We start from the raw sequence: 20,797 nt of genomic DNA, 5'->3' as shown, positions 1-20,797 counted from the left end.
ACTATTTATCGACACTACGCTAAACTTTGAAAAAAAATTACACTGAGAGAGTAGTTTTTGCACGTGTTACTATAAAGCCAGAGAGCAGAGATGTGAGTGAAGTTGTTTCTTGGGGTAGGTGATTGTGTTTTTGTGCGTGTTGAGAGTTGTGGAAACGTTGCAGGTCGAGGATTGGCATCAATATGTAGTGCGGAAACGGGGTACGAAACCAAATATCTGTATTTCTTGTGGGAATTATAATGACTCGACGTTCAAGACATAAGAGTGTTCCAATGAAGTTGAACAGCTCCCTATTTGAGAAATCAATTGCGTGCCATAAGCGAAAAGTGTCAAAGTTGTCAGCTCATAATATATCGAATGCTTGGAAATCTCCACACTTCGTGCCAAACAGTTTGATATTTCGAATATGGCGTACTATCTTTTCTTGCAGTATACTGACTTTATTTGTTTGCTTTGCTTGTCGTGGTCCATACAAGGCTGCAACATATCAGATGTGAAATAAAATGCGCATAATATATCTGAAGTTTGACCTTGAGCGGCAAAATGTTACGGCAACTAGACAGCACTCCTAATACAGAAAAACGCTACTTACAAACAAAACTTATGCGTATCTAACCATCGATTTGAAGAAAAATAAACTGGAAGAAAAACAAAGAAAAATAAAGTATTTTGCAACTATCAACATTAGCTTCCGCCACTGATTCAAGATCTAAAGTTTGCTGGGTAGTGTGTAGTTTATTTTTTGCACAAAAAACAATGACTTTTGTTCTATTTACATTATTTTTTGCTTGTTCAATCTGGACAATGATAAAATTTTTGAAAGTATATCGTTTGCTTTGCTTACTTTGTCATCTAAGCAACACCGTCAAGAATTATTGTTCAATCGTCCGCATATAAAATGTATTTTACTGCTGCGTCCAGTTAAACATTATTATTATTGTAAACACTGAACATCAGTGAACCAAGTAAATTGCAATGTGACACACCACGACTCAAGGGCAAAAATGACGAGCTATTTTCATTATTGTAAACACTTTGGCACCTATTGTTAAGATAAGGTTGAAATAAAGATTTGCCAATTCCACTAATGCCTTTTGATTCTAATTTGTCTAACAATATAAAGCGAGACCAATGCCTTACTGAAATCTACAAAAATGCCGATTGTGAATTTATTTTGTTCAATGTTATGAAGTATAGCTTCCTTTATGTCAACTTAGAAGTTTCAATTGACTTGCCACTTGTAAAGCCAAACTGTGCATCTGTTAACCCATTAAGTTTATTAAAAAAATCATCTTATGGACTTGAATAATTTTTTCTAAGCATTTAGATAAGACAGCAAGAACCGACGTAGGCCTGCAGTTACTTTCATTGTTGCGGTTACCACCCTTAAAGTGACTGATACGCGAGCATTCTTTTATGGCTTCTGAAAAAACACCAATTTACAGAACTGAGTTATACATATAGGTTAGTGCAATACAAAGTAAAACGAAAACGTATTGTATTTGTGTGATCTGAAAGTAATCGATTTATTATTATTTAGATGCTTGGAGATTTTGCATACTTCACCTTCGTTTGTTGGGTCGGGAAAAATACTTTGAATGACGTTACTGCATCCGGCGTCAAGATGGGCGTTATCATTGCACAACGCAACTGCATTTATGAAATAGTTATTAAAATGAGTTGCAAGTGCTGCGCCATCTAAATCTTTACGGCCAAAGGTTATAGCTTGAGACAAAGTATTTTTATTTTGATGACCAAGTGTGGTATTATTTAGTTTCAATGTTGCACTTGAACGCGGCTCAAAAGTATGTTCACTTTTACGCTGATAGTAGGCTTTCTTGGCACAATGAAGTTTAGCGTTTAATATATCTAGAAGCTTTTTTTAAAACTCTTCGAAACTTTCAGTAGATCACGTACGTAAAAACGTGTCCTAGCAGATGTTTTTTACGCTTTTTCTTTGTCAAATGCTCACGAGTGACCCAGGGTTTCTTCGCCCTCCTTGCCGATTTAACATTATTGCGTTCAAAGATATGAATGAACGCATCATAGGCGTTATTCACAATTTCCTCTTTATAGTCAGATGACCAGCACTGATTTGATATATCTAGAGCAAAAGCTTCAAGACTGAAATTAAGTATGCTGTATGCTAGGCAGCACCTGTCACGTCCCTCTACCCAGAAGTTTGCAAAAATAGTTCAAAAAGACGGGACTTTACATTCAATGGATAACTTCTTCTACAGGAGGTTTGCCGATTTAGTAAGGTTGAACAATTTTAACGATGCAGAGAATGCTACACGAGCACCCACACGTTTAGCAATTTTCTCGAGCTTATGAGACATCTGATGCTTGTATGGAACAGCCCTCCTTTCATGCCCTGTGTCCGTGTTGCTCGGATCCTGTCCTTGTTTTTGCTTTCCTTTACTTGTCCGCAGAATACACTCTGCGACAGATGCGATCAATGCTTCAGGCTGATTGCTTCCGGTTTTTTTAGTTGTTTACCGCATCTGTCGTTCAGTCTATCTTGCGGACAAGTAAGACGAATCAGAAGCAAAGACAGGATCCAAGCAACATCAATACAGAGCGTGAAATGATACCTGTTGTTCCGTTAAAACGCCAGATATCCCAAGGCTCAAAACACTGAAGAACGCGCGAGAGGTCATGTGCTGCTCTCTGAACCATTGAATTGAATCAGTCGTACTAAACAGACAAACTTCCTGAAGAAGCAGTCATCCACTGAATGGAAAGTTACACATAAGACCAGGTATGTGTAATGTCACAGGGAGTTGTCTATAGGATTCCCCTTTTCTTTGGTGATTTTTATGTCTGACACACTGGTAGGTGTAAGAACCATCGGCTGAGAGAATATGCTAACATTGTCAGAACCTAGAAAGATGTTTTTTTGTTGCAAAGCACTGCACTGCGTGCAACTGTGTGCCCCTTTTCGAGGACACAGTGACGCTGTATAAGCACAGACATGATTCGCACCCGAGTCATCGTCGAGGCTGCGCAGATAGCATGCGAACAGGTTTCATGCATTAGCAAGCCTTGTGTGTCTGTGTCTAACAAAGAATTAAAGTTTCTCGAAAGTATCCGCGCACAAACAGTTATCTTCATTTAGGTCTTTGTATCGTTTCCTTAGAGTTCTTGCTTGTGTTTTGTCTTTTACCCTTACTCTTCTTGGTATTGCTCTATTTTGTATCGTGGTCTTTTTCACGTGGTTTACTGTCTCCTTTTATAAGTTTTTCCTCTCTGCACAATAAACTAAGTTGGAAGTTAGCGCACGTCTTCTTGTCGCTTTGTCGTCGTTGTGACCTCATGCTACAAGAATCGGCAAGCCTCTTAAAGTGAGTTTCATTCGTGAAAACCTTTTGCTAATTCGTTCAAGTTACATTTGAGGGCACTACAGTCGGTTAGGCGGAAATCATGTGGTATTTTTCTGGCTCCCCCGCTATTCAAACGAAAGATGGAAAAAAATTACCCGGCGTAGTTATCTTACCGTAAATTGAAAATTTTATGTTTGAATAACGGCTACACGTTTTGTATTGAATTTTTTTTCTAGAGTCAGCATTTAAAAAAATCGCGGCGTCTCCACGGATTGAATGAGTGGGGCGAATAGTCGGACCGTCCGTCTGTCTGTTCGTTTCTGTGTACGTGCGACGGTCTGTCCATCCATCCGTCCATCTGTCTGTCTCTCTGTCTTTCCGTTCGTCCATCTATTCGTCTGTCTGTCCGTGCGCCCATTCGCGTGTCCGTCGGTCCTTTGATCTGTCTGTCTGTGCGTCTGTCTGTTCATCCGTCCGACTGTATGTCAGTGTGTCAGTCCATCCATGTGTGCGTCCATTTATGTTTCTGCCCAGGTTTCCGTTCGTCCGCTCATCCGTGCATTCGTCTGTTCTTCCTTCCGGCTGTCTGTGTGTCCGTCCAGCTATCTGTGTGTTCATTCGTCTCTCTCAGTCTGTCTGTCTGTCTGTCTGTCTGTCTGTCTGTCTGTCTGTCTGTCTGTCTGTCTGTCTGTCTGTCTGTCTGTCTGTCTGTCTGTCCATCCATGTGTGCGTGCGTTCATCCATGCTTCCGTTCATGCTTCCTCCACGCTTCCGTCCATCCGTGCGGCCGTCTGTCCATTCGTCTGTCTGTTTGTCTTATACTGCCAATTACGCCTGACGCTGGACAAGGTTAGATAAAAAGGATTTTTGCTTCTAAAAAGTTCATTAGGTGGTATTTGTTAATTGCCATGCTTGGCAGGTGAAACAGTCAAAGCATATCCACGGACTGAATGATGATCTTTGGGGGGAAGCAATCATTAGTGCTTCTGTTTGTCCATCCGTTTGTCCATGCATGTCCATCCGTCCGCCTGTCTGTGCGTCAGTCCGTCCATCCGTGCCTCCGTTCTTCTGTCCATCCATCCATCAACGCGTCTGTCCATGTGTCCGTCTGTCTGTCAGTCCATCTGTTCGTTCGTTCGTCCAAATGTTCGTGCATCTAATGAACACTCCAAGTACCATCATCTCGCATCTTTTTGTGATATATTTATTGTGTACAAGTACCGCTATTCTGCAGAGATTCTAAGGACTGAATGTAAGGCAGCTACCACTCAAAATACGGGACGAACAGCCCACGGCGTAAGGAGCTTCGCTTCTAAAGAATTCTCGTACGAGCTGCATACAGCTAAGAATAATACCACGCTTGTTGGAGACACATAGCGGTCATTTAGATTTTTTATCACTTGGTTATTCTTAGCTAAAATGCCCTGTACATTTAATAAAGACAAAAAAATAGAAAGGTACAAAAAAAAACAAATAAGTAGACAGAAAGAAACACAGAAAAAAACAAATGGAACGATGAGCAATACTCACAAAGAAAATAGAGAAATAAAGCAGAGAGTCAAATACATGAAAAGAGCGAGAAAGATATGGAAAGCGATGGAAAGAGAAATGAGGAATGAAGCAAGACAAAATCATTAGAAAGAAATCAAGAGCATCCTGCTTTGCTCTTCTTTGAGGCTCGGTAGCACTAGTGAAATAAATATTTTGCTTTTCTTCCGTGGAAGCAGGTCGCGCACGTCTTTGTTTTGACACTAATTGCGTCGATGTAAAAATTGCTGTTCCAACATTTGCGACGTCAGTGGCCTTAAACGTAAATTGGCTGCCTATTTTTAGTGTCTCAAACACTTTTCTTCTGCCCTAAAAGTATGGCCTCTAGTGATGCACAATGAGTGATTCCAAATGAGCACTACCTACGGTCGATACAGGTTTCTGCGCAAGCCTTTCGGCATATCTTCCACATCAGAAATTTTTCAGCGTGTGATACATTAAAAACTGGAGGGCCTGAAGGGCGTTGCTGTCGTAATAGACGACATACTTGTATGGGGAAAATCGCGAGAGCAGCACGACATCATTATGTTCGCCTTGCATGACCATTGCAGACGACACAACTTGAGAATAATTAGGAAAAAGTGCTATTTCCTGCCGCTCAGAGTCCGCTGCATGGGCCACTTTCTCACTAAAGAAGGGGTGCGCCTGGATGTCACCAGGACGGAACACATCGTGCAATTTCCCCCTCCGCAAAACCGTAAGAAAATCCAAAGTTTTCTCGGTGTGATAAGGTATATGACACGCTTTGTCTCGAACATGTCCACCTTGTCTGCAACGCTACGTGATCTTTCAAAAAAAAAAAAGACGCGGCATGGGTCTGGACAGACTAGCAAGAAGACAGTTTTTGCAAACTTCGAGAAACACTCACACGGGCACCTGCGCTTGCGTATTTTAATCAAGGAAAACCTCTGACACTATCAGTAGATGCCAGTCGCGTGGAGTAGAAGCTGTTCTTCTCTAGAATAGGCAACCGATTCTCTATTCATTGCGTTCGCTAGCAAAAATACAGCAACGACACGCACAAATTGAAAAATAAACTCTTGCTATTGTTCCCAGCTCCACAAAGTTTCAAGAATATATCTTTAGGCAGCCCGAAGTGTTCATCTACTTTTACCACAGAGCTTTAGAGCACATATTTAAAAAACCATGGAGTAAGGGCCCACTGAGATTGCAACGCATGAAGCTTACTTTACAAAGGTTCCCAATGAAGGTGACTTATAACTCAGGAATGGAGCTCTTCCTAGCCAACGCGCTTTCTTGCTTCTCGAGTCCTGCTGAGCTCAAGGATAAGACAAAGCAATTTCATGCAACAATATTTCTTCTCTTCCTGTGTAAGACCAACAGCTCGAGAGCGTTCGCAAAAAACCAACAAAGATGCTGCCATAGCTAGAATTCGCTCCCATGCAAGCACGGAAGGGCCAAAAACGAAGGTCCAACTGTCCGATGCCCAGCGCAATTTCTGGCGCTACCATGATGAGCTGCACTTCGAGGATGGCCTGCTGCTCAGGAGCAATAAAATTGCCATTTCTCTAGCCGAGTGACCGGAAGTCCTACACGCCACCCATGGAGGGGAAGGAAAAATGAAGATGAGAGTCAGACAGGTATTGTTCTGGCGTGGAATTAACACGAACATTTCATTCCTAGCTAGGTCATGTAGAGCTTGTCAAAAGTACAAACGCAGAAACAGCCGTCTACCAATGCTGAGCCACAAGAGACCTTAACAACTCGTAGGCTTTGATATATTTTACTACATTGACCAGACGCACCTAATTCTGGTTGACTTCTACTCATTTTTTTCGAAATTCAACACCTATGGCAATTGGGAGCCAAAGCTGTAAGCAACGTGTGCATGCTTGTTTTTATGACTCACGGCATTTCAAGAAAGTTGTGCAGCGACATTGGACCACCTTTCAACAGCGCTTGCTTCTGTTCCTTTTTCGGACAGCTAAGATTCGTTCACATAACATCAAGTCCATATTACTCCCACGGTAACGGCATGGCGGAGGGGGCAGTGCAAGAGGCAAAAAAGTTGCTAATGTTTGGCTAAGGAGGCGAAAAAGTAGCATTGTTTGATTTTTGCAGTGCTCCCCGGTAGTGGAGAAATATGCCCACGGATGACCACCTGAAGACACCCAGCCAGCGATTGATGAGACGACAAACGGAAACTCAACTACCTGTCCTTCCCCAGAACCTGGAGCGTCAAACCGTGCCACCAGAGTCCGTTCGCAACCGTCTTCAAGAAATACGGGAAAAACAACAAATTTTCTACAACAGCACGGCCAAGCACCAGCCAGCACTTCTCAGTGGTTTCCCAGTATCGGCATACAACACCGCACGCACGACTTGGTCTCCAGCAGTTATGTGTCACCGATCCTGCAGGTACACCAATGTCCTAAAATCCAGCCACACCGAGCGCACAACTGAGTCGGACCAAGGAGCATCTCACATAACAGACCACAGCCTGACCCTGTGACTCACTCGCCTGCGCCAACTCCTCCGCCTGGTCCTGATATGGTGCTGCCACAAGCGGACGCAATTCGCCGAAGTGACCGCATTCGTAGAGCCCCACAACGTTATCCCCCGCCTGAGAGAATACAGTGATAGCCCCTTGTATAATCCACCTCTAACATTGTTTTTGTACCTTACTGTGTGTGTATATTGTCACGTAAAAGTGACACGAGGCGTGTCTATTTAGAATCTATATTGAAACTGATGCGCATAGCATCGACTAAGTTGGTGGACAGCACGCACAACCGACAGACCACTTTCTCGTTGTCGTCTTCTGGCCTCTGATATGTAAGCGACGTAGAATTACCTCCATCCCCCGGCGGTAAAAGCGCCATCTCGGTGCACATGAACTATGGTCTTCAGTAGGCAGGTGGTAAGGTTTTAGCGTTCTGAGGTGTACAACAACTCTGGGTGTGGTTGCAGGCAGGCTTGTGGTCTCAGATGTAGGAATGATCCCCTAGGTGACGTGGGTTACCTGGCGGATGATACGGTAAGGACCCTTGCAGAGAGACAAAAACTTCTTTGATAAGCCAACTCGATGAACTGGGCACCACAGGAGAACGAGAGAACCGGGTTAGAAGCGAACGTCAACATGCCAGCTGTCGTAGATAGCTTTCAGGTTGGCTTGCGAAGCCGAAAATCTAGAGCGGGTGATTTGACGTGCGTGGTCGGCACGAGCAATAGCTTCACGTGCATATTGGAATGACGGAGTTGTAGTGGTTAGAAGTAGGGTGTGGAGTGGTAACGTTGGATCATGGCCATATAGCAAATAAAAGGGTGAATAACCAGCGGTGTCGTGGCGCGAAGAATTGTACGCGATAGCCACGTGAGGTAGCGCCTGGTCTCAGTCATTGTGGTCGCGAGCATATCCGTGAGGGTGTGATTTAGCCGTTCGCTAAGGGCATTTGTTTGGGGATGGTAGGACGTGGTCAACTTGTGCTGTGTCGAGGAAGAGCACAGAAAATTGTCAATTACACGAGACAAAAATGCGCGGCCGCGATCCGTGAGTAATTTGCGAGGAGCGCCATGGTGTAGAATGACATCGTGGAGCAAAACCTCCGCAACGTCAGTAGCGGTGCTGGTGGGGAGCGCTCGAGTAATGGCATACCTAGTTGTGTAGTCTATAGCAACGGCGACCCACTTGTTGCCCGATTTCGACTCAAGAAAAGGACCAAGAAAATCTATACCAACATGGAAGAAAGGTTCGGTTGGGATGGAGATCGGTTGAAGAAGTCCAGCCGGGGGCGCAGAAGGTCGCTTTCTACGTTGGCATTTGTCGCAGGAGGACACGTAACGGCGAACAGACCGGGCGAGACCACACCAAAGGAAGCGGGGACGCACGCGGTCGTACGTCCGAGATACACCAAGATGACCAGCGGTTGGTTCATCGTGAGAGTCGTGCAGCACGGTTGAACGCAAATGTTTCAGCACGACAAGAAGGAGCTCAGGGCCATATGGCTGGATGCTACGACGCTACAGCATGCCATTCGGGAAGACGTACATGCGAAGCGACGCGTCGTTCGGAGCAGATTCGAGATGGTCAATAAGTTGTCGCAGAGAAGCATCACAACGTTGTTCATCACCAATCTGAAAAAAACTGGGACATTAACATGACGCTGAGGCTAGGCTCGATGTCTGATTTGTCGGGCTCATCAACAGGGTAGCGGGATAAGCGATCGGCGTCCAGATGGAGACGCCCAGACTAATAAGCAACCGAATAGAATTACTCCTGAGGGCGTAATGCCCAACGGCCAAGTCGTCCAGCAGGGTCCATCAGAGAGGAAAGTCAACACAGTGCGTGATGATTTGCGATGACACGGAAATGGTGATCATACAAGCAAGGATGGGATTTCGAAACCGCCCAGACAAGGGCGAGACATTCCCGTTCTGTTATTGAGTAATTGCATTCAGACTTTGAAAGCAGACGGCTTGCATACGCGATTACACGGTCGTTGCCCTGCTGAAATGGCGCCAAAACTGCACCGCTTCCGTGACCACTCGCGTCTGTTCGCACTTCTGTAAGAGCATCGGGGTCGAAATGTCCAAGAATAGGAGGTGTCGTTAGAGCGGTGGTTAGCTGAGAGAAGACGTCAGCTTGAAGAGGGCCCCAAGGACGTCTTGTTTGAGAAGGTCAGTGAGTGGCCATGAGAGTGCCGCAAAGTTTTTCACAAACCGGCGATAGTAGCAGCAGAGGCCCACGAAACTGCGAACATCATGGACAGAGCGTGAGACTGGGAAGTTTGTTACAGCGCGTACTCTCGCCGGGTCTGGTCGTACGCCGGCAGCGGCAACAAGGTGACCCAACACGGTAATCTGATGAAGACCGTAGTGGCACTTGGAGGAATTGAGCTGCAGGCCAGCCCGTCGAAATATGGATAGAATGGTCGAAAGGCGTTCAAGGTGGGTGGCGAAGTAATCACGTCGTCCAGGTAACACTAACATGTCAACCATTTACATTTTTGTAGGAGCGTGTTCATCATTCTCTCGAAGGTCACTGGAGGGTTGCAGAAACCGAAGGGCATGACCTTCAATTGGTAAAGACCGTCAAGGGTAACGAAGGCAAACTTTCTGGGTCCATGTGATCTACAGCACTTTGCCAGTAGCCAGATCGGAGGTCGAGAGATGTAAAAAAGGTGGCGCCATGGAGGCAATCGAGGGCATCGTCAATGCGTAATAGAGGGTACACGTATTTTTTGGTAATTTTGTTGAGGTGACGATAATCAACGCAGAAACGCCATGAGCCGTCTTTCTTTTTTACTAATACCACGGGAGATGCCCAAGGGCTCGTTAATGGTTCGATTACGTTTTTCGTAAGCATTTTGGCCACTTCTTTCTGAATCACTTCTCGCTCAGACGCTGACACGCGGTACGGCCGACGGTGAATGGGCGCAGAGTCACCAGTGTTGATTCGGTGAGTGACAATTTTAGTCTGGCCCAAGGGACGATAGTCGGTGTCGAAACTGGGACTATACCAGGCCAAAACCTGGCAGAGAGCGTCGGCCTGATGAGGCGAAAACTTCGATCCAATCATGTTTCAAAAATAGCATTGTCTGAGCTGGGTGACCGTGAGACTGGCTTCGATCAGGAGCAGATACAGCGACAACACTGACAGTACTCGGTTATGACAGTTAGGTGGGCTAGTGACATCTGGCAGGGCAACACTTGAGGGGTGAAACCAAAGTTAAGGAGAGGAAAGAACACACAGTTATCCGCTATGGTGGCGATGGTATGGGGGCACACTAACACCGCACGTCAGCCGAACGTCAGTAATCGGCATAACAATATAATTACCATCAGGAACGGGAGGAGCCGTTGACAAAACCACGTACGTGATGGCTCGAGGTGGCAGGCGAACAACAGTGGTTGGGCTCAAGCAGCTGGTGGGCTTTGCAGAGTAGTCGGCAAAGAAAGGAAGTTAGAGGCTGAGGGTACCAGACGAACAATCAATTAAGGCTGAGTGTGCCGAAATAAAATCAAGGCCAAGTATGAGGTCATGAGGGCAGCAGGCTAGCATGGCAAAAAGGACCACGGCGTGACGACCAGCAATGCTGACACGAGACAATTCCGATCACTGGTACAGTACCGCCATCGGAACAAGTATTGCCAGCGTCGTTGATGGCGTCATGATCTTTTGCAAGCGGCGGTGTAGAGAAGCACTCATAATAGACAGGTGCGCACCTGTGTCAATGAGGGCGGTTACAGGAACATGGTTGACTTGTACTTCAAGCAGGCTGTGGTGCGTGCGAAGCGTCAGTAGAGAATTTTCGGCCATCATTGGTATTGCAGCTTCACCTCTATATGCTGCAATATGTAGTTTTCCTGCTGCGGTCGTCCAGAGAAGCTCGGCGACGAAAAGCGCCGAGGTGGCGGAGAGCGGGATCGGCGACGTAGCAGCGACGGGGAGTGAGAGCTGCGCCGACCTGACGAAGGGGCGTCAGTGTAGCGGCGACCATGCAAAGGGGCGTGTGGAATGCTCGTAAGATGACGTCGAATAGAAATAGAAGGGTGTGGCGACTGAACGTCGAGGGATCATCGGGTGCATGTGTGCCGAGGTAGAAAAGGTCTGACGTGTTTGGTATACCAACGGTGGCGGCAATAGCGAGAAACGTGCCCAGGCTGGTGGCAAGAAAAACAAATAGGCCGGTCGTCATGTGTTCGCCATTCCGAAGGGTTACAGAAGGGCATTGTTGGAGGTGAACGGCGAGCGTGTCCTGGGGAGTAAGATGGGTTTTCAGGGCGAGTCAAGGGACAAGCTCATGTAAGGCCGAGGTTCGGAAACTTTTGCCTCACCACAGCTTGTATTGACGCCACTGACGGCTGTTGTTGGTCAGAGGCAAGCGTTGCGAAAACGGGTGGCTGAAGAGGAGCCGGACAGGCAGCTTCGATTTCCCGACGAGCAATGCGCGTGACGTTGTCATACGTGAGGGACTGGCGGACGGCTTCACACGATGAGGTTGCGGCCTGGTTGGGCAGCCGGGTGAATCGCTGAGTGATACGGCGGCTCTTGGCGTCTTTGATTTGTCGGCACTCTTTAATGATGGCGTTGACGGTGGCAACGTTGTTGTATACTGGAAGATTAAAGGCGTCGTCTGCTATGCCTTTCAACACATAGGCCACTTTCCCAGATTCACTCGTGTGCTCGTCAATCTGGTGGCATAGGGTGATGGCGTCATGAATGTACGCGACGTACAAATCCGTCAACGTCTGTGCACGAGCCGCCAGTGGATTCCGCGCTGCGATCTGCCGCCCAACGGTGTCGCCAAAAAGGTCGCGGATCTTCTGTTTAAAAGAGTGCCAGCTTGTAATCTCCACTTCGTGCGTCCTTAACGACAACCGCGGTGGGCCATCGAGATAAAAAAGTACATTGACAAGCATTAGAGTCGGGTCCCACCTATAGCTTGCGCTGACCCATTCGTACCGGTCGATCCGTTTGTCGACGTCAACGCCATCCTTACCGGAAAATACACGAGGATCACGAGCAGGAGGTAGCATGACGCATAGAAAAGGGCAAGAAGGGGCAGGTGGTGAACACGATGATTGTTCAACATGTGAGATGGTTGGACCTATGATGATGCGGCCGTTGCGGAGCTTCGTGATGAAGACAGAGAAGTACCCAGCACGTCCACCACAAAGATGTTACGTAAAAATGACACGAAGCGTGTCTATTTAGAATATTTATTGAAACTCATGCGTAGAGCATCGAATAAGCTGAAGGACAGCACGCACAACCGAAAGAAGACTTCCTTGTTTTCGTCTTCTGAACCCTGATATGTCAGCTACGTAGCAATATTATTTCTTTTCGAAGAAAGGAAGATGCAACTAGGAGCTTCGTCATGTACACGTGCCCTAGACAGGCATATGTCACAGCTTGTGTGTCTGTCTTATATAAACAGTTGTTTACCAGCGAAAAACGCTTTTTTATACACTGATTACGCTCGTTCACACGCACCATCATTGCGCGTAAATATATGTTCTAGTTTTGTTGAACTTCTTAGCCACGATTCACCACCCGTTTTGTTCATTCTTCTTTCTCGCAATACTGCGCTGTTTTAAAAAGTGTGAACTGCAAACAACGTCAGTTTCTATAGTGACTGCATTTAGCTGTGAGCTTCAGCTCTCTCATGAAGATAAGTCCAAGCGGACTTGATATTATGTTTTTAAAGCGTTATTTCATTTTAAATAAATTAGATTCCGCTTGTAGTTGTAAAAAGTAGTGACGCCTATGGATAGGATTGCGGGTCCCCCTCGGTCACCCCCCCCCCCCCTTGTGATATTTCTGAATCTGCAACAACGTAGCCACAGATTGTTTGCAGTAAAGTTTCCTTCTGCTATTCCTGGGTCTTTGACATTGTCTTGTATTACTGAATAAGCCTTTCAATATAACCAATAAAGCTGCGTGTCATGTATTCTATTGTACCGCAGCTTCCAACATTTTATTAGAGACTACGCTCTGGAGAAGTTCATAGCAAATTTTTTTTGCCCGTTCGATGGCTAGTGCTGAATTTGTGACACAACAGTTAATTCTAAATTAGGGAAAGTCACAGAGAGGTCGATGTTTGTAAATTAACGCATATAATCATTCCAGAGCTACCATAATGAATTACTGGTGGTAAAGCGTGAAATGTATACAAATATATTGAAACTCACTCGTATTGCGACTTTTGCGCCATATCAGCATCCTTCAAACTCACCCTCGATGTTGCGTGCATCTCCGCTCTTATAAACTTGTGTGCGTCTTTTATAGGTCGAAAGCCCTAAAAGTGTCGGAAAAATCCTCAATTCAGAATTTCCACCACTGAAGCCACAAACAGCAAGAACAAATGCAGACTTTGTACCGTGCTAGTTCTACGGACTGCACACAACCTATTTTTTCTGTAGGAGGAAAAAAATGGCAGCATATCCACGGAGTGAATGAAAAGTAGGGCGAAGCATTCGTCCGTCCATTCGTTTTTGCTTCCGTCCGTCCATGCGTCCGTCTGTGTGACCGTCCATGCATCCATCCACCCGTCCGTGCGTCCGTCTGTTCGTCCGTCCGTCCCTGCGTTCGTCCATGCAACGGCCCGTGCGTCCGTTCATGCGTCCATCCATGCATCTGTCTGTGTGTCCGTTCGTCCATCTATTCAACACTCCAAGTACCACCATCTCGCGTATTTTCATCATATATTCGATGGATGGATGGATGCTATGAGCGTCCCCTTTATAACGGGGTGGTGACAAGTATGCCACCAGGCTCGACAAAAAAAAAAACCTTTTTTTTTCTTTTTATGTTGGCCTAATGCCTCTACTTCGATAAATTCTATCTTAATGGAAAAAAGGTAAATTTTCAGCTTAAGTTCTCTGCCATTTACGGCACACTGTCCATATTTTTTTTCCAATATTTATTTTTGTCCTTTCTCTCTAATTTTCTGCCACCAATACTCTAACCGTCTCTTACTTATTTCAATCGCGGGTGTGTTCAGCTTTCCATTGTTGTCCCTAAAACCCAAGGCTTCCTGTAGGCTCGTGCCCAAACGTACACCTGGGTGGATATCTCCACATTCAATCAGAACATGCTCCGCCGTTTCCTTATCTTTCCCGCAGCATGTGCATTGTTCTTCTTCTTTACTGAATCTTGCTTTATAACTACGCGTTCTAAGGCAACCCGATCTCGCTTCAAACAGTAAAGCGCTTCCCCTTGAATTATCGTAAAATGCCTCCCTCCTTATTTCATTTTTGCCCTTTCGGTAGTTACTCAAAGTCGGTTTTTTCTCCATAGCTGCCATCCAGTAAATCCTCTCCGCCTCCCTGACTTTTCCCTTAACGCTCTTTGTTGACATATGGCTTACAATACCAGCCGTATACTTACTAGTGAGTCTTCTAGTTCTTTTTCTCCACTGTGTGTCCACGCTCTTCCTATACAAATAACGGAACACCTTCTCTGCCCATCTACTCTCCTTCATATTTCTTAGCCTTTCTTCGAACCTTATTTTGCTCTGCGCTTCCCTCGCCTCAAAACCTGTCCACCCCATATCGCCCTTTACAGCCTCGTTTGTCGTCTTCCCGTGAGCACCCAACGCGAGGCGTCCCACAGTCCTTTGATTTACATCCATTCCCGCTTGCACCTCTGCCCTCATGCACACCACTGAGTTCCCAAAAGTAAGCCCTGGAACCATTACACCCTTCCACAGACCTCGAAGCACCTCATACCTATTGTATCCCCACAACGCTCTGTGCTTCATTATTGCCGCATTCCTCTTTCCTTTTGCTGCCGAGGCTTTTTCCTGTACCTCCATGTATCTATCACTCTCATTTACCCATACTCCAAGGTACTTGTATTCACTTACCCTCGGTATTTCTTGGCCTTGTATGGACACCGTCTGATCACAGGGATCATTGAATACCATCAATCCACACTTCGTTACACTGAATCTTAGTCCAAGAGCTTCACCTTCCCTTCCGCATATATTCGCCAGCTGCTGTATATCATCTCGACTGTCCGCAAATAAGACGATATCGTCCGCATAAAATAAACCTGGAAGCTTCTGCTCAATCATCATGCCGCCCTGTTTGTGTGACAGATTAAAACCAATGTTGCTACCTTCTAGCGCTTTTTCCATACTCACCATGTACAGCATGAATAACAGCGGGGACAAAGGACATCCCTGTCTCAGACCCCTGCTAACCTCAACGTTCTCTTTGCTACGCATTCCTTCCCACTCTATGCAAACTGTATTTTCTCGGTATATCTCCCTCAAAAGCTGTATACAGTCGTCGCCCATGCCCATTCCTTTCAATATATCCCACAAAATTTCCTGATTAACGTTGTCGTATGCCTCAGTGATGTCTAGAAAAGCCACGTACAAGGGCCTATTCTCTATTTTGGATATTTCTATACACTGAGTGAGAACAAACAGGCTATCGTCTAACCGCCTGTCGACTCGAAATCCGTTCTGAAGTTCTCCCAAAATATCGTTATGTTCGGCCCATGTTTCTATTTTCATTTTTACTGCTTGCATCGCCATCCTGTATAGTACCGATGTAATGGTTAGTGGTCTATACGAGCGAATCTTGTCCTTTTCTCCCTTGCCTTTATAGATTAAGTTCATTCTACTTTGTCGCCAACTGTCCGGTATTTGTCCGTCCTTTAAGCTTTTTTCTACTGCTTTTAACAATGCTTCTTTAGTGTTATGTCCTAGTTCGTTAATGAGGCTAACGGGAATCCCATCTAAACCCGCGGCAGTGCGCTTTGGAATTTTTCCTTCGGCCTTTTTCCAGTTGAAATTATCAAGTACTAGCTCTTCCTCTGTTGCTTTCTCCGCCACACTTTTACTCACCGGGGAGATCCCCTGGACGCTCTTTTGAAACGAATCGGCTGTTACCTTTTGGATGTAACCTAGCGCTTCGTACCCTTCCAATTGATTTCCTCCTTCATCTAGAATATGTTGTTGCGTTGTGACAGACTTCCTACCTAGCGCCTTTATGTGGCTCCAAAAAATCCTAGGCGCGGCCTCCTTTTTTTCGTGTATCTCTGTCATCCAGCGTTCACTTTCACCTTTAATTTTTGCCTCTACCAATTTCTGTACAAGGGATTTTTTCTCTAAATATATTTCCCATATTTTTTTGACTTCGTCCTGCGGCCGCTTCTCTTTTTTTGCCTTTCTATGCTCCCGTGAGGCTTCGCGTCGCTTCTCGATCGCCTCCCGGATTTCCTTGTTCCACCAACTTTTTGGCTTCCTTTTTCCTTTCCAGCAAACAGTTTTCTTCTCTTTCCCTATCTCCTTCGTCATTAGATGTAACAGCTCACTATACTCCCAGTCCTTGCCTGGTATTTCGCCTACTTCTTCCTCGACTCTTGCGGCTATATTTATTATTTGTTTGTCATTTAAATACGAGCTGCCAGACTTTGATTCCATGCTCATATTTTCAGTTTCGTATCCCATTTGTAATGTTATTCGTTTATGATCACTACCCAAGCTGTTAATGCCTTCCTCGTCTATCCTCATTTCTGTCAGTTTGTGGTAAATTCCTTCAGTCATGAGACAATAATCAATACTTGATTGCTTGTTTCCGACTTCCCATGTGATCTGGCCGTCACATTTAGGCCCCGTGTTAACTATCTCCAGACTATGTTGCTCGCAAAGATCTAGTAATAACTTCCCATTGGTGTCTGAATATCCGTCAAGGTCATGTATGTGGGCATTCATGTCCCCTAGAAGGATGATTTCGGCCCCATTACCAAATTCCTTAATATCCGCACTCATGCAATCCACTATCTCCTGATTCTTTTCTCTGCAGTTATTCCCCGTCCACAAGTAGGCTACCCCTAGCCACGTTTCCTTTCCACCTACTGTGCCCCGAACCCAGAGGTGCTCTGAACACGTCTGTTTCACTCTAACCCATTTGGCTCCGCGGTGAATTAGCATTCCTACCCCCCCACCTTTCCTTTCCGATATGGCCCTGTTACACCCTTCCCAAACATAATTTTTAATATGTGGTGGCTCTTCCAAGTCTCTAAGGCGTGTTTCTGTAACCGCATACACGCCTATCTGTTCTTTGTTTAACTGCTCCTCAATCTCTAACCATTTTGCCTTCTTTCTGCCACCCTGCATGTTTATGTAACTAATTGCAACACGCGCCTTTTTCCTTTTTCTTTTACCTTTTTTCTGGTTTTTCGCAATTCTACCTGTCAAAGCGTCCTCCTGGTTGCTTTCCCTGTTACGAGCTACCCCGGACTCCGAAGGGCCCGTGAGCCCCCCAAAAAAGCTACTGCGCGTCCTGCCAGTCGCCAGCCCACCTCGTGTCCAAGCCTCTTATCGAAATGAATCCTGTCTCTTTGGAATCCACCCCACCTGTGCACTTCCCTGTTTAAATCCACTGCCTCGAAACCCTTCTCTCGACTAATCCGCCATATCTCCTTGTTTGCGTCGACAACCGCTCTTCGCAGGTTGACGTTGCGCACCGGTACTTCCGGTACTGTGCATACTACAATTTGCACCTGGGGGGACACGGTGCGCATGTCATCCACCCCTCTCGTCAAGGCCGTCGCTAGTCCTGACGATTCTTTTTTCAGGACGTCATTTAACCCTCCCGCAATTACAACGAGGTTACGATTGCCAGCCTTAGCTGCGAGTTGTTCACCCGCTTGACTCATTACTGTCCCCAGCGTTTGTCCTGGGAACGTCCCTATCGCAACTCTCTTGTCGCCTTTCACCCTTTCTTTGATTGCCGCTGCGTATCGGACCAAATTTGAGTCACCGGCGATGATGACCTGTTCCGACATTCCTTCTGAAACCTGCACCTGGCTGCTGACTAGGTGACTAGCGTGAGTCACGGCTGCTGGTTTGCTCCCTCCCTCCCTCAAAACTACTTCCCGGTAGCTGGGCCCTGTGGCCAATGTATCTGCCTTTGTCATGCCTGTTTCCTTCATCTCTCCCGCACGGGGGGTCGTCGCCATAATGCTTCCGCCGTCACCTGCGTCTTCGTTCCCTTTCACGACCTTCGATAGGCCCTTCTCGGCTGCCCGGAGCCTTTCTTCCATGTCTGACGTTTTCTCTCGCTCCTTCGCCAATGCATTCTCCAGCGCTGCGATTTTCTCCATGAGCCCACTCTGGACCGCCATCATATTTTTCACTTTCTCCTCGAACTCGCACTGTCTACACTTGGCGTCATCTTCTGCTTTCTCCTCCGCACTAATTTCCACCTTCCGCCCTACCCCGCACTCGGAACACTTTACGGTCTTTTTGACCATGGCTAGCTCAGTTTACCGATGCCCACGTGTTAGAAAACTGTACTAAAATACACTGGTCTAAGCCAAAAAGAACCACAATAATAAATAAATACGCTACACTTCACAGCACCTGCGCATGCACGTGGTCGGTCTGCGCGCAGGCTTCAGCCACGTGGTGGCTGGAGAAAAAAAAGACACAGTACAAAATACTAAAAAAAAAAACCGTACACCGTACTAGACCTAATCAAGCCTTACGCTAGCGCCTTACGCTCTCATAACGCTACATCTAGAGGCAAGCTGGAAACATGCAAAAACACTTATCTGTAGCTGTCATTCCGGAGCTCTCCAAAAACACGTCCGACCTCTACCTACTGACGGAGCGAAAAAAAAATATATTCCCCATATAGAAGCACCGCCATCCAGCGGACATTCCAAGGACTAAACGAGACGTGGCACACGCACACTTTATTACGGCTTGCGCTTCAGGTCTACTTCCCACCTTTAACCACCTCGAGTTCATGGTATATACTAGTTTACTGTATTCATGGCATTGCGGCCCAACGCTCGCTAAACATTTCTAAAACCAACGAGGTTACGCCCAGCGAGTATAACGTAGCAACCCTTTCTTGTCAGATAGCGGTCAATCTACATGCGAATGGCTGCTAATGGGGATCGCCGCGTGCGCGTCAAATAAAAGCCGAATGCTCCTGTCTCCCATTTCCCCTTAGCAGCCATTTGCATGTACATTGAGCACTATCTTTTATTGTTCAACAATGCACAGAAGAAATCTCTCACCAGCACCACCATGGTGGTCAGAATGTTATACTTGTTACATACTACATTGGCTACGAGGGATGAATGGGTGCCGCTTTAAGAAGCTTCGCCCCTAAAAAAACGCAAATGCCACCTTCACTGCTAATTTGCCATACTAAGCATCTTGTTGCTGCGCGGTTCTGAATTATAGAAATTTCTGTAGATATTTCTTTGCTACCACATGATACCTCAAACTGGCGTTCCAGTTATTGAGTAACTAGAAAGCACTTCATTATTGCTCTTCGCTTCTGTTTCTCTATTTGAAATGACAGCTAAAAAGTGGAGGGGTATCACTGAATCTTGAACAGTGGCACCTGCGCGCTTAGGCAGGAGGAAACTGTGGGCAAAGGCTGAATATATTTCATGTTGTTGAACGGAATTCAATACTCATCTCTCAGTTTTCAACGTTCCCTCAAAGTTGACGAAAGAGAGCTGTATGGTGAGCACGCGACATGACGTCACCGCGAAGTGATGCCGTAATCAACTGAGGCAGACACCACAAGGGTATCAAAAAAGTATCACGACATGACGCTGATGGTTACACTCTGCGTAGTATTGTTGTGAACATTCGTGCAAAGGAAACGGAGCGCAAGTGGCATACATTTTTCGGGAACATATTTTTGCCACCATCAGAACTACCATTAAATAAATGTTTGGCCTAAACATAACTTACCATTGCGGCCACACACAGCTTGCGGTATCCAGTGGAGCATTAGTGCTGGTAGGAGCAGCAAGTGACACTTGGACAGAAGTACTTTCCTCTGAGAAACCGGCCATACACTAATTTGAAAGGGAGCTCGTTTTCGCTCGGTTGGCATTGTGAGACCTCGCGTTGAGGCTCCCCCTGTACTCTCAACGCACAGCAGTCAGCCAACTTGAATGCTTCCTGGCGCAAACTCTGCTGCTACACGATGCAACAGGCGTAGAACATTCTTCACCAAGAATAAAGAAGGGTACTGGGGTCATGCGTGCTATGGCGTCCCTTTCACAATAAACAGGACGCGCTTCCGGCGGGGCTCGCCGAACAACGCTTGGCGGGCAATGCCAGCCTTCCCCAGACGCCGTAGTGGAGCGCTGCGGCAGCTTCCTGATCGCGTAGGAAAGGGGAGTGCTTCGATTGCCAGCTGTTTCGCGAACAACGAAGGGAGACTATGGGGAGGTGCGCGTCCCTGCTTTCTCCCGCCGCTCCTTCTCACGTGAACAAGAATGGGTTAGGAGGGCGTCCTCATGCAGTCGCTTTGTGAAACGGATTTGAATTTTCACCTTCAAAAAAGCGATACCGCGCTGTGCGGGCAGGCTGGCTGGTTAGTATAAGAAGGAGAGAAAAATAAATATCGTCTTAATAAATGTGACGCATTTCTCAGCAAACTTCGGCGACATCGGGCGTATCTATCTATCT

At 46.2% G+C, this 20,797-nt stretch overlaps 1 protein-coding gene across 1 annotated transcript in view; it reads right to left on the bottom strand.

Annotated features, from left to right (window-relative positions):
* The window catches only part of LOC119166645 (dorsal-ventral patterning protein tolloid), a 469,222-nt gene extending 448,795 nt beyond the window's left edge, over positions 1 to 20,427 (bottom strand). The window contains exon 1 of the mRNA XM_037417961.2: positions 20,072 to 20,427. Coding sequence (XP_037273858.1) covers positions 20,072 to 20,216 — 145 coding nt within the window. The 5' untranslated portion in view covers positions 20,217 to 20,427. The remainder of the gene's footprint in view (positions 1 to 20,071) is intronic.
* Between the last annotated feature and the right edge of the window lie 370 nt (positions 20,428 to 20,797).

The sequence above is a fragment of the Rhipicephalus microplus genome, unplaced genomic scaffold (assembly GCF_043290135.1).
Source record: "Rhipicephalus microplus isolate Deutch F79 unplaced genomic scaffold, USDA_Rmic scaffold_16, whole genome shotgun sequence".
Taxonomy (NCBI): Eukaryota; Metazoa; Arthropoda; class Arachnida; order Ixodida; family Ixodidae; genus Rhipicephalus; species Rhipicephalus microplus.
This window is presented reverse-complemented; position numbering and strand designations above follow the sequence as displayed.